Below are 12867 nucleotides of genomic sequence, written 5' to 3' on the forward strand. Positions count from 1 at the left end.
TTGGTTTTTTGAGACAGGGTCTGACTATGTAGTTGAGACTGACCTGGAACTCACTATGTAGCTCAGGCTGGTCTGGAACTCACAGCGATCCTCCTGCCTCAACCTCCTGAGTGCTGGGATTACAGGGGTGCGCCACCATGCCTGGCTTTTTGAGGTGTCTTTATCTGAACCCTATTAAGAGAATGAACAGTAAACAAAATACAAAATAAAACTTTAGATTTTTAATTTATTAGTATATGTGTATAGTATATATTTACATCCCTTGTGGACAGTTTGTACATGTATGTAACACATCTTAATTCCTTTTAGAAAATAAAACTTTGGATTGTCAACTCTGGGGTCTTAGATAACCATTTCATGTATTTAGTCCATTGACTTTGAGGTTGTTAAGCTACCTGATATCTTAGAAGTTTGGGGTTTGTTTTTTTTGTTTGTTTGTTTTTTTTTTGTACAAATTAAGGTTTTTTTATTGTGGAAATACTACAGTATTATTGTCTGGTGGCCATCATCTTACTGTAGAGTAGTAGGGAAACATGAACATGCTAGAGCCCTGTTCATGTCAGAGAGAGGTTGCTGCTGGTTCCTGTAAAGATTTGGATATTGATAAAACTCACTTGCTATATGAAATCTGAAGCCACCCTCTGTAAAGTGCAAGTATTTGACTAAATGACCCTAGAAACTTCTGCAGCTCTGAGGTACCATCTAACTGTTCCTGTGCCCTCCAACTAACTACCAGTGTCACATTTCCCTTTGATTTTCCTACCAGCTCCCTGTGTGATGTTACTCAGCAACAAGCTTCAGAAAGTACATAGATTGAATCAGTCGGCTGGGTAGGACAGGAAGAGAAAGAAAGCCCCAAGAGGAGAGGCCTATAGATTAGAAGACACTTAAAAAAGACAACTATATGCAATCAGGTATAGTGGTGCACACCTGTATTTCTAGCACTCAGGCAGCTTAGGCAGAGGGATCACTGCAAGTGTGAGCCCAGCCTAGGCTACATAGTGAGTTCAAGGCCAGTCTGAACTACATAGTGAGACCCTGTCTCAAAAAAAAAAACAGACCACAGGCATGTGTTACCATGCCTGGCTCAAGACTCTTTTTGGCCAACGTAACACCAAAACCATTGTCATTCCTAACTTTCCTCCCCACCCCATACCAGGGATCGAACCATGGATTGCACTTTCAAGGAAGGTACAGTGCCACTGAACTAAATCCCCGACCCAAAACTTTTTTGTACTGGGGATCAAATTCAGGACCTTATGCTTGCCAGGCAGGCATGGTACCGCTGGGCTGCATCCCCAGCCCATGCCATGCCTAACTTTAAAAACAATCTAAAAAAAATATTCTTAATATCACATACCATATCAGCTCTTCAAATATTCTCTATTATCTCAAAAATTCTGTAAACATTGTCTTATTTGAATTAGGATCTAAACAAGATCTGTACACTGCATATATTTCTTTCTTTTTTTTTTTTGAGATGGTCTCACCATGTAGTTCAGGCTGTCCTTGAACCAAATATGTAGGCTATGCTGGCCTCAAATTTGCAGTGATCCCCCTACCTAAGCCTTCTGAGTGCTGGAATTACAGGCGTGCACTAGCACACCCAGCTATATAAAATCTTTATCACTTACGGAACAAATGGATGAAGTCTAAGATTTGCTTCAAAATAAATCATTAGGGAGAGGGTATAAATAAAACAAGACTGGGCACATGTTGATAATTGTTGGAACTGCATCATAGGAATAGGAGTAAGTTACACTATTCCTACTTTATACAAGTTTAAATTTATAATAGAAGTTTTTAAAAGTTTCAGCACTGAGCTATGGTTAAGGCTAAGAATAGCTTTATAATTGCAGAAAAGGCCAAAGAGATGGGCACTGAGCAATTTTACACCATTGTTTTGGTGGACTTATGTGGATTTAAAATAATGTCATTTTATTTACATGCTTTCTTATCAGAGCTCTTCCTTGTAGTCTGCTCTAAGGTGGGTGCTTAGATTATTCTCCATTCCTGGGGTAAGCAGTCATGTTTGCTTTCCTCACAGATTTTGATGGGGTCCTTTATCATATTTCGAATCCTAATGGAGACAAAACGAAAGTGATGGTCAGTATTTCTTTGAAATTCTACAAGGAACTTCAAGCACATGGTGCTGATGAGGTAAGCACCGCTCATTTTCCTCCAGGCTGATTTCTTCCTCACCTCTTGCCAGTCATTGAAATTCCACAGCATAAATCACTTCCACCCACAGGCACCAGCCATGCTGCACAGCCTGCTCATGGAACCACAGGCTCTTGACCTTGTTGCTTATAATAGTGCAGAGAAATGTGTTTCTCAGAAAAGGTTTTGGCCCTTGGCATGCTTGCTTTTTGGCTTGAAGAAAGAAAGATATGCTTTAACCAAAGTTTAATAACTTTGTCATTATCTTAAAGAGATTTGTCTTTTTTCAAATTATATTGGCTACCAAGATTTTTTTTATTAACAACAAAAAAACAGTTCAGTTCTCCAAAAACAGCACAAAATACTTTGTCAACCAGTATAAAAATAGCTCTTGTAAGAATGAGACAGGTTCCATTCTATTTTTATATCATTGTCAAGGAAAGTATGTACTTACAGCTTTCTTAAATTTTATCTTAGTTTTTTACTCTGTAAGTTTAGACATAAATAATTGCCCTTTAAATTTTTTTAAGTTAATGCTCTTTGGAGCTGGCCTCTGTAAATATCTCTTCCTTATAACTACCTTATGGGAAATAAAAAATGTCCAGGCCTTATAAAAGTCTTGATAGTCAAGCCTTATGCACTGGCTTCTTTCGATGCCTAACGCAGCAGGTTTGGTTCCTCTTGAACTATATTTGCTCTGGAGAGGGCCATTTATGGAAGAATGAAATGCTGTTACACAAGTACCCGTACATTGTGGTTGGGTCTCAAAGCAGGAAGTATGACTCAGTTCCTGAATCAGTTTTCAAATATCTTGATTTTAACAAACTAGGCTCTCTTTAATCTGCTCAGTGAAGATACAGCCTTTTCCGTTTTTCTCTACAAAGCATAGTAACTTTTAAATAATTTTAAAATTACATGGTAAAAGGCTATTGGTAAAGGAATATGATCAAATGCTTGATAATATTTTTTACATAAAAACTAAAATTGATCTTAATGAAACATCAAAAGCCAGGATCTTTTACCAGAAAAATAAAATCTGCAGGAGGATGACCAAGTCCTTTTATAGAGGATTTTATTAAGGATTATTGTATAAAAATAGGCAGTACTCTCTACCAAATAAAAGAGCTCAAGAAGACGACTGTGAAAGCAGTCCTGCTTTAGATGAGCTTTAAAATATCTGCCTGTAAAGTGTTAGATGTTTGGATAGATAAAAAGTAGTGTAATCATTCTCCCTAAATGGTCCTCTCTTAAAAGATCTAGGTGCCGGGTGTGGTGGCACATGCCTGTGATTCCAGCACTTGGAAGGCTGAGAGGCAGGAAGGTTGCCACGAGTTGGAGACCAGCCTGAACTGCATAGCCAGACTCTATCTCAAAAAACAACAACAACAAAAAAGATTTAGGTGCAGTAACAGTTCTTGGAAGGGAAAAGGAAATGTTAAACTAGATTATCTCTTTCTTTTTCTTTTATCTTGTGTGCCTCCAGCCCCCAGGCTGGAACACAGGGCTTCATGTGCTAGGTGGAATTAGATTTCTTTTCCATTCTGTGCTTTGCTTGTAATGCAGCTTGAACACATTGCTAAGGGTCAAAGAGCCAACTCCATGTGGGTGGAGTAAGTAACAATCACTGTGTTGGAGCATGGTGTACAATAAATGGCTCCCTGGCTTGGTTAAACAGTGACCAGCCTGTTATAACCACAGGAAGCCTGTTACTTTGGCACGGGCCCTTTTTAAAGGCAAACCACATTGGTGGCTATAGAGTGGGCAGGTCTGACGGTGGTGAGTTGATAGGTTGCCTTCCACCCTTTAACCTGGTGCCAGGTTGGGAAAGAGGGGACGCAGTTTTGTAAGTGAATCATAAAGTAACAGGAAAATGTTGACTGGTTATGCCAAAGACATCAATAATTTTTCATGATAAATTTGGCTCTAAGTACATCATAGATCACTGACTATGAACATAGCAAGCTGAAATTAAACTGTAGTGGCTGTGATGTCTCCCATCTCTGATTTCTCCATTTTCTAAGTACCAAGAGTACACACAGTACAGAATTGTAGCTCAGAGGTAATGTGCTGGTTAAAATTCTTGTGGGTATGCATGTTACATTTTTTTCCCCAAAACTTTTTAGGAGAAGTGGTATATGGGACACTTGAAGGTCAAGTGTCTGTGCGCCATCCACAAACTCTGTGGCCTTAAACCCTCCCCTCCATTTCCTCTTTTAAGAGATCTTCACAGTGGTTGTATGATCACCAACTAGGAACTACACATGACATTACTTACTTTTGCCTTGATGTAAACAAGTGCAGTTGTGGATTATTCATAATTATTAGGCCCAAGAATGGGTTGTGGAGGCAAGAACCTCACCATTTGTTAAATGGTTTGTTCCTTTTTTGTTTGATGAGAATCTACTGAAATAAGATGAGTAGAAAAACATTAATGTTCCTTCAATGGTTATTGCATGTCCCTCTGGTACTGTGTTCAAAGGAGTATTAAAAATTGATAAGATACCGATAGGCAAAACTCCTCAGCCTGTTACTCTATTGAATATACCACTGAGTTTTAGTATATTGACCTTAGTGCTTTGAGGCAGGGTCTCATTACATAGTCCAGGCTGACCTTCATTTGCAATCCTGCCTTAGCCTCCTGAGTTTGGATTATAGGTGTTCAGTACTACCCCTGGTATCAGTTTTTACTTTCTATGAAATACTGATGGCACCTTCCCTCATTATAAGTTTGTAATGCAGGTTAGTAAATAAGCCACATCCATGTTGTGACTCTAACATGCAAAGACTGCTATGCACCAAAAAACTTCCTAGGTTGTTGGTGACTTTAATATAGTATTTACTTTTGTATCAGCTCCACATAGCTGCATTTCTCTGCTTAGCATGTCTCATAACATTTAAGTCAGAACTGTTTTTTTCCAAAAGAGAAAGTCCACTTCTTGAAGCAGATGTGTCAGTTAAGCAGATGTCACTGGCAGTTATACTGACTGAAAACACAAGGTGTAAAGGACTCATGTATTTCTCATTCACTTCAAAAGACTGGAAAGCAGCTAGCAGTAAATACTGGTTTTAGGAAAAGGCCAGGTAAAGTGTCCAACTTCTTTGGACTCAGTAATATTAATAGCTACCTGAAGTGCCATTATCCATTGTCTTTTACCTCAAAATTTGAAGCTTGTTACAATACTAAGTAATTTAAAACATATGAGATTATTAGGTTAACACAAATCATTTCCCACCAATTTGTTTTATCTCTTCATTCACCTGGGTTAATATTTAATTAAAACTGCCAGGCATGGTGGCACACGCCTGTAATCCCAGCACTCAGGAGGCTGAGGCGGAGGATCACTGTGAGTTCGAGACCAGCCTGGGCTACATAGTGAGTTCCAGGTCAGACTCAACTATATAGTGAGACCCTGTCTCAAAAAACAACCAAAAAAAAAAAAAAACTAATGTTCTCTTGGATTTGTCAACTATCTGCTCTCTCAGAAACAAAAGATGACTGAGTACGTACAATGCAAGATTTAAAAGAAAACAATATCTGAGGGATATGATCAGGTCAGGTCTTTGAAAGACAATTCCTAAAATAACCTTACATGGAAATCCAATTCTCTGAGGAACCTGTTGTGTGATTTAGATGCATCTGCTTCCCCCTCCCTGGTTTCCCGTCCACCGAGGGAGAGTAAGAAAGAATACTGGCTTATAAAGTGCTTGGCAAGTATGTGCTTCAAAAAATTATGAAATTACTATGGACTTTTGATTAACTTTTTTTTTTCTTTCTAGCTATTAAAGAGAGTCTATGGAAGTTTCTTGGTAAATCCAGAATCAGGTATGTAGTGATGTAACCATCTATAGAATGACACTGAAAGAGACATATCCTGTTGTATTATGCTTTTTCTTGCTGAGGGATTTCTTTTTAAATATCATTCATTTTACACATATTGCTGTAAGAGCCTAGTTTCCAGTTCTACTCCCTCCATAAAAGAAACCTTTGAGGGGCTGTGCTTTGTCCAATGTGATACAGAGTGTGGTGTACAGAATTGATGTGTCTTTGGTTTTCTGAGACAGGGTCTCACTGTGTAGATCAGGCTGGCCTTGAAATGACTTAAAGCTCTGGCTGGCCTCAAACTAAGCAATCCTTCTGCCTCAGCCTTCCAAGTGCCTGGGGTTACAGGCATGTACTACCACACCCAGCAGTATATGTCATTATTAACATTTATTTAGTGAGGCTAAATGACTTAATCTTTCATCCAAAGGGCCACCTTTGTTTGATTGTGGTTAAATGCCTTTGAGAAGACTGAGTTAACATTCTTACCTAGAGCCCCTAATAACATCTTTTTCTCTATACCACATATTTGGAGAAGGAAGGGAATTATTTATAACATTCTCATATTTTCAAGTAACAAAAATGTTATCCTCCTTTTTAATTCGTTTTTTAATAGATCTCTGTTTATAATCAAATGAATTAAAAGGCACCATGTCTTTCTTGACCAGTACAGCTATGTCATACTGCTCACCCCACCCTTCATGCTGCGCCTTTTTTTTTTTTTTTTTTTGAGATAGGGTTTCACTGTGCAGGTGCAGGCTAGCCTTGAACTTACAGCTGTCTCCCTCAGTCTCTCAAAAGCTGGGATTATAGGCATGCACCACTGTGCCTGGGTATACTGCCTTTTTTTTTGGTGCCGGGGACCAAACTCTCGTCCTTACAACTTGTGAGGCAGCACTGGAACCACTGAGCTACATCCCCAACCTGCCTGTTTATTTTTGTAAGGGGGATTGAACTCGGAACTTTGTGCTTGTGAGACAGGTAGCAGCACCACTGAGCTAAATCCCCAACCCTGTATGCCTTTTCAAGCAAAGCTGGTTATGGTGGTATATGCCTGTAGTCTCAGCCGTCTATGAGGCTAAGGCCGGAAAATCGCAAGTTTGAGTCCATCTTGGGCACCTCATTGGGACCATGTCTTAGAAGGGCTGGGAATATAGCTTAGTTGCAGGTCTGGATTCAATCTCCAGTACTACTACCCCCTCAAAAAGAAAATCTGCTGGGAGTGGAGCTCTGTGCAAAGGCCTTGAGGGTAAGAGAGGGCGGGTTACATGGGAAGACTGAACAGCACTTTCACCCCTTTGGTAGAGGGATTTGTCTCAACTTCTGAGACATGTAGCTGGGTCCCAAGGTAAGTGTTCAAACATTCATTTGAACATAATAATAGCTCAAAATATTGTTACTTTGACTTCCTGCTCTTCAGTTAAGAAAGACTATCTCTTACTCTCTTACCAGCAGCAGTTACTCTGGTTATGTTTCTTAGCTCATCTATATTTCTGGGTCCTGAAACAAAGTATTTGATAAAGAGAAGTGTCTTTGGAATATACCTTGGTATTAGAAATATTTGTAAATGGAAGCATTGACAGCAGTCTATAAAGAACACTAACATGTTAATCCCCAAATTGATGGAACAGATGTATTACAGAAATAAACACCAAGATAACAGTAGGCTTTCGGAAAAAGCAGGAATTTAGGAGAGAGGAGTAAAGAAACAGCAGATCTAGAACAGATGTTGGCAGTCTTGGGCATGCTCACAACTTAAGATCCTCACATGGAGAGCTCTTATTTCTCTCCCTCAGTCTTCCACCTCCTGCTAAAGCACAAGCATTGCCTGCTTGCAGGCCCTGAATTCATAAAGTGTGAAGAAAAAAAAAGTGAAGACAGCACCCCCCGCCACACATACACCCCTTGTTTTTGGTGGTGGTACTGGGTATTGAACCCAGGGCCTTCACACTGAGCTACATAGTCAGCCTTTTTTTAAAAAATTGACTTAGAGTCTGCCTGAGTCACTAAATTGTCCATGCTGAGCTTGAACTTGGTGATTCTCTTGCCTCTGCTTCTCAGAACGGGACACAGGAATGTGCAGCCATGCTTAGCTTTATGGGTTTACTTACACAAGTTTGGAAAGCTCAGGCAGCAGCCATATATGGTTAATATTCTTTATCCTCAGTATGTCCTAGTTCTATCAGAAATCTTACTTGAGCTCAGACTTTAGCTGTAGTTTTGTTTTATTTGCTTTCTTAGTCCCAACTCTCAACTCAACTAACAAACCTCAACTCTAAACAATTTTTTTTTTAATTTGATCTTTTTGTAGTCTTATTTGCTTATCTGGTTTTCAAGTACCCAAAATGGAACAGTGATTGAAATTAAATTACTTGAGAGCCAAAATGGTGCTTAGAACAAATATTTAGACAGATCATGTTCTTGAAGAAAGGTAGAGCAACAGAAAGCATAGATCTCAGTAATATTCTTGGGAGAAAAAATAATATAAAAATTTGAGATATTCAAAAGTGTAAGAGTCATACAGTTCTGGTAAAATTATTCCCTTCATTTTCATAGAATGAAAGATGATCCTCAGTGATCTCTTGCAAAAACGTCTATAGGCTTTTAGGCACTTAATTACTTGATTACACAGTCGAGTGTTCCCAGATGACATGCTGTAGGAGCCAAAGTGAACTGATGGTCGGCAGACTTGTTTGTCAGTTCCTGTTTTGTTCCATGTATTGCTAACCTGACATATTCCTGTCAATATATATGGCCCTTGGGCCTTCGCACTGACTTATGTCTCCAGTTTTAGGGGGATTTTTTCTTGTTTTTCTTGTTTTTCCTGTTACCGAGGCTCAAACTCAGGAGCTTGTGCTTACCAGGCAGCTGTGGCACCACTGACCTACATCCCCAGTACTATTTTTTATTTTGAGACAGTCTTTCTAAGTTATCCAGACTGAGCTTGAATTTGTGATCCTACTTTCTCAGCTTCCCAGAGTGCTGAGATTACAGGTGTGTGCCACCATGCCTGCGTATGTTGTTTTAATGCTTGTAACTATTTCCTCCATTTGCACGCGCCCCTCCCCCCCTTTTGAAACAGGGTCTCACTTTGTAGTTCAGACTACTCTGGAATTCACTGCGTAGCCCAGGCTGGTCTCAAACTCGCAGTGGTCCTCCAGCCTCAGCCTCCCGATTGCTGGGATTACAGGTGTGCGCCATCATGCCTGGCCTTCCCTCCTGTTTTTAACAAATGAGAGAATTGCAAAGGTTAGGCAGTTTTCCTAGATCACAAGGTGATGAGGCTAGGATTTGGACCCAGTTCTCTTCAACTCAGAATAGAGTGGGCCAGAGATTTAGTTCAGTGGTACTGCTGCCTGCCTCGCAAGTGCAAGGCCCTGAGTTTAATCCCCGGTACCAAAAAAGTAGAGTGGTATGTACTTGTAAGTCACTGCTTGTTTGGACCTTGTTTCCCTCTGTAAAGTGAAGATAACCTTACCTGGCCTGCTTTCTTCAAAGAATTAAAGAGATCAAATGAAGTATAATGTTTAAAAACACTTTGAAAAAATTACAGTATTGTGCAAGTAGCTATTGGAGATACATGTATCACACACTTAGGTTTTCTGTCCTACTCCTCTTCTCTCACAAAGGGCTTATAGTGTCATGACAAGGGGTGTATTTTATTATTAGAAAGCTACCCAGCTGCTTAACCATGTTAGCACATTAAATCAACAGAGAAAAATAGTGAAGTTCACCGCTGGATGTGATATATAGTCCCTTACACAGCTGTATTCTGCAACACTGAATTTTTAATCAGAGTCCCAGATTGACTTCTCCCATACTGTATTTATAGTTAATCATCATTAGTATTGATCTGAATTTTTGTTTAGCATTTGTTAATTAGCTATAAATGTTAATAGGAACTTTATAAGAATGAAGTATGTCTCCTACCTACCCCACCTGCCTCCAGGGATCTAACTCAGGACCTTGGGCTTGTGGTGCCACTGATCTAAATCCTGAGCCTCTGTGAAGTAGATAGAAATGGACAACATTCTACCTGGATGAAAAGAACAGATATTGAGACAAAGTAAAACTTCATCAGAACTTGAAAAGATATAACTGATTTCCCACCCCTCCAGGATACAATGTCTCTTTGCTATACGACCTTGAAAACCTGCCTGCATCCAAAGATTCCATTGTGCATCGGGCTGGCATGTTGAAGCGAAATTGTTTTGCCTCTGTCTTTGAGAAATACTTCCAGTTCCAAGAAGAGGGCAAGGAAGGAGAGAACAGGGCAGTTATCCACTATAGGGATGATGAAACCATGTGAGTATAGAATATGGTCCTAAAGCCTGAGTGTGGCTGTCACACTGGTACTTAATGAAAGAAACACACTGTGGTCAAACTTTATTTATTTATTCTTATTGAGTTTATTGGTACTTTTTAAGTATACAGTACAGTTACATTCATCATTGGGATCTTGTACCTTTGTATGAAAGATCTTGGTTCTCATTTTTCCCCATCCGCCACCCTCCCTTCACTCCCTCAACCCTCCCCTATTTACAAAGACTTTGTTTCCATTTTTTCCTTTTCTCGTATTTTTTTCTTTTCCCTTATGGTCAAACTTTAAACTTGATTGTGTGGGTGCCCCTGAGAAGCTTTTCTCATAAAATTTTCTACACCACGAAGTAGGGGGAAAAAATAGCCTACTTCTAATCTCCATATACTCAGAGTTTATGTAAGATAAAAGGAAAATCCTGTGCTCCCCTTTAAGGACCACTCTTCCGATTTCTTCCCAATACCTATCTTCCCAGCCCCCCAAAAAGAAAGCAGCTCATATAATCAGACAGCAGAGGCTGACTAGGTTCTGTTTTTGCAACTTTTTTTTTTAATTGAGTTTATTGGTACAATCTACGTATACCATACAGTTATATTCATCATTGGGATCCTGTACCTTTACATAATAGGTCTTGATTCTCATTTTTTCCCCTTGTCCCTGCCCTCCCTTCACCCCCTCCTCCCCTCCCCTTTTACAAACACTTTATTTCTATTTTTTGATTTTCTCATATTTTTTTTCCTCTCCCTTATTACCTTTCCCCCACCCTTCCCACTTTCCCTACACCTTTAGCCCTTTGCTTCCTATTTCACATTATTAATTATCCCATTAGGATCCTGTGTACTATTATAGTGTTTCACACCAGAGAAACTATTCGATATTTCAGTTAAAGAAATCTCTGTATGAACATTAAAAATAGGGAATCCTAAAATAAAACTAAAAAGGAAAGTAAAAGAGAAAAGGCAGTGATGTAACATTAATCCTTAATTCTGGAGATGAAAATGGTCCCTGAACATATTTAAATTGCTTCTTGCTCTTATAGTCTTATTCTTTTTTTCATTATTTGGAGAATACTTTATTATTTCTGTAACCAAACCCACATAGATATGACCTTACATATTTAGTGCAATGTGTTACCCCTATACACATGGATGTTTTTGCAACTTTTAACATAAATGAAATTTTAAAATGGTATTAAGACTTCTTATATACAAGTTAATAAAATCCACTTTTGGTGATTTCTATTCTGTCTCTTTTTTTGTTTGTTTTTTTGTTGGTGGTGTTTTTTTTTTTTTTTTTTTTTTTTTTTGGTACCAGGGATTGAACTCAGGTCCTTGCACTTGCAAGGCAGGCCACCAAACTGCTGAGCTAAATCCCCAGCCCTCTATTCTATCTCTTGATACATTTACTATACTGACTTTGTTGGCCTTCAGTGCTAGTAGAGACTAGCACTGTCTTGGTGACCCATTGTTTTATGGATTGAGAGACATGACGTTAGCCTTCTGCTTCTCCTGTGGATGAAGTTACTGAAAACACCCTATTCTGATTCTGTGCTTATTCTCCTGGGTTTTGTTCCCTGCAGGTATGTTGAATCTAAAAAGGACAGAGTCACAGTAGTCTTCAGCACAGTGTTTAAAGATGACGACGATGTGGTCATTGGAAAGGTGTTCATGCAGGTATGGAGCAGACTGTGGGAGGAAACAATGGCATGGTGACTTACATCTTTGCACCAAAACATGCCTTAAGCATAGGAAAGAGAAACAGCTCTGTTGATGATGAAACTTGTTGAAGTCCTTACCAAAATATTCTGTGAATGTTATAAAGTATCCTTCCTACAATGGCCTCTTTGATCCAAAGCTTGGTCATGTTGTCGGGCCTCTTGTGTTTTTTCAGATGTCTAGCAGGCTCTGCTCTTATCTGGTCTAGTTCTGAGGTTTTTTTTGGACTGTGTCAAATTCTTAAGTGGTCAATAATGCCTTAATAAATGGGGTCGTTGATCTGACCGGGACCCAGGCTGAGTTTGAATGTGTCACCTTTGAGCGCCTCCCTCTGAAGAAGCTCATCTGCTAAGGAGAATGATGGAGTTTAGCAGGATACTGTGCTTGAATTATTGGTAGCGCTGGAGTCGGGCCATTGCACACCTGTTGTGGCTGTGTCATGTCTGCTAGGCAGCCACCTGCTTTAGGACCTGAGAGATTCTGGCCAGGTATATGAGGTACACCAGGGCTGATTTTTTTCCCCTGAGATGTTTCATTGTTTAAAATCTAGTGCAGTGGTTAAATGTTTTTAAACTTGAGTACTTTGATTCTCTTCCTTGGCAGGATATTGAGATTTTTAAAATTCCAAAAGTCTTTTTTTGCCATATAGATTTGAAGTACAGCTGCGCTTATTAACATAGGCTATGTATATATATAGCCTTCTGAATGGTTAGTGAAATCTTCAAAAATGGTGTCTTCTGTTTGATTGATCTCTCTGGTGGCTTTTTGTGTTTTGGCTAATTAGTCAGAAACACCAGTTTGGGAGTCCCTGTGCATAAAAACTAGAATATTGACACTTAAAGCATTTGATAGTA

General features: G+C 39.3%; 1 protein-coding gene across 1 annotated transcript in view; it reads left to right on the forward strand.

The window, feature by feature from the left end:
• The window catches only part of Arpc2 (actin related protein 2/3 complex subunit 2), a 30581-nt gene that overhangs the window by 8320 nt on the left and 9394 nt on the right, over positions 1–12867 (forward strand). The window contains exons 3-6 of the mRNA XM_010611933.3: positions 2048–2160; positions 5938–5983; positions 10099–10285; positions 11878–11971. Coding sequence (XP_010610235.1) covers positions 2048–2160; positions 5938–5983; positions 10099–10285; positions 11878–11971 — 440 coding nt within the window. The remainder of the gene's footprint in view (positions 1–2047; positions 2161–5937; positions 5984–10098; positions 10286–11877; positions 11972–12867) is intronic.

This window comes from Fukomys damarensis, unplaced genomic scaffold (assembly GCF_012274545.1).
Source record: "Fukomys damarensis isolate Sample0158 unplaced genomic scaffold, DMR_v1.0_HiC HiC_scaffold_16, whole genome shotgun sequence".
NCBI classification, from domain to species: Eukaryota; Metazoa; Chordata; class Mammalia; order Rodentia; family Bathyergidae; genus Fukomys; species Fukomys damarensis.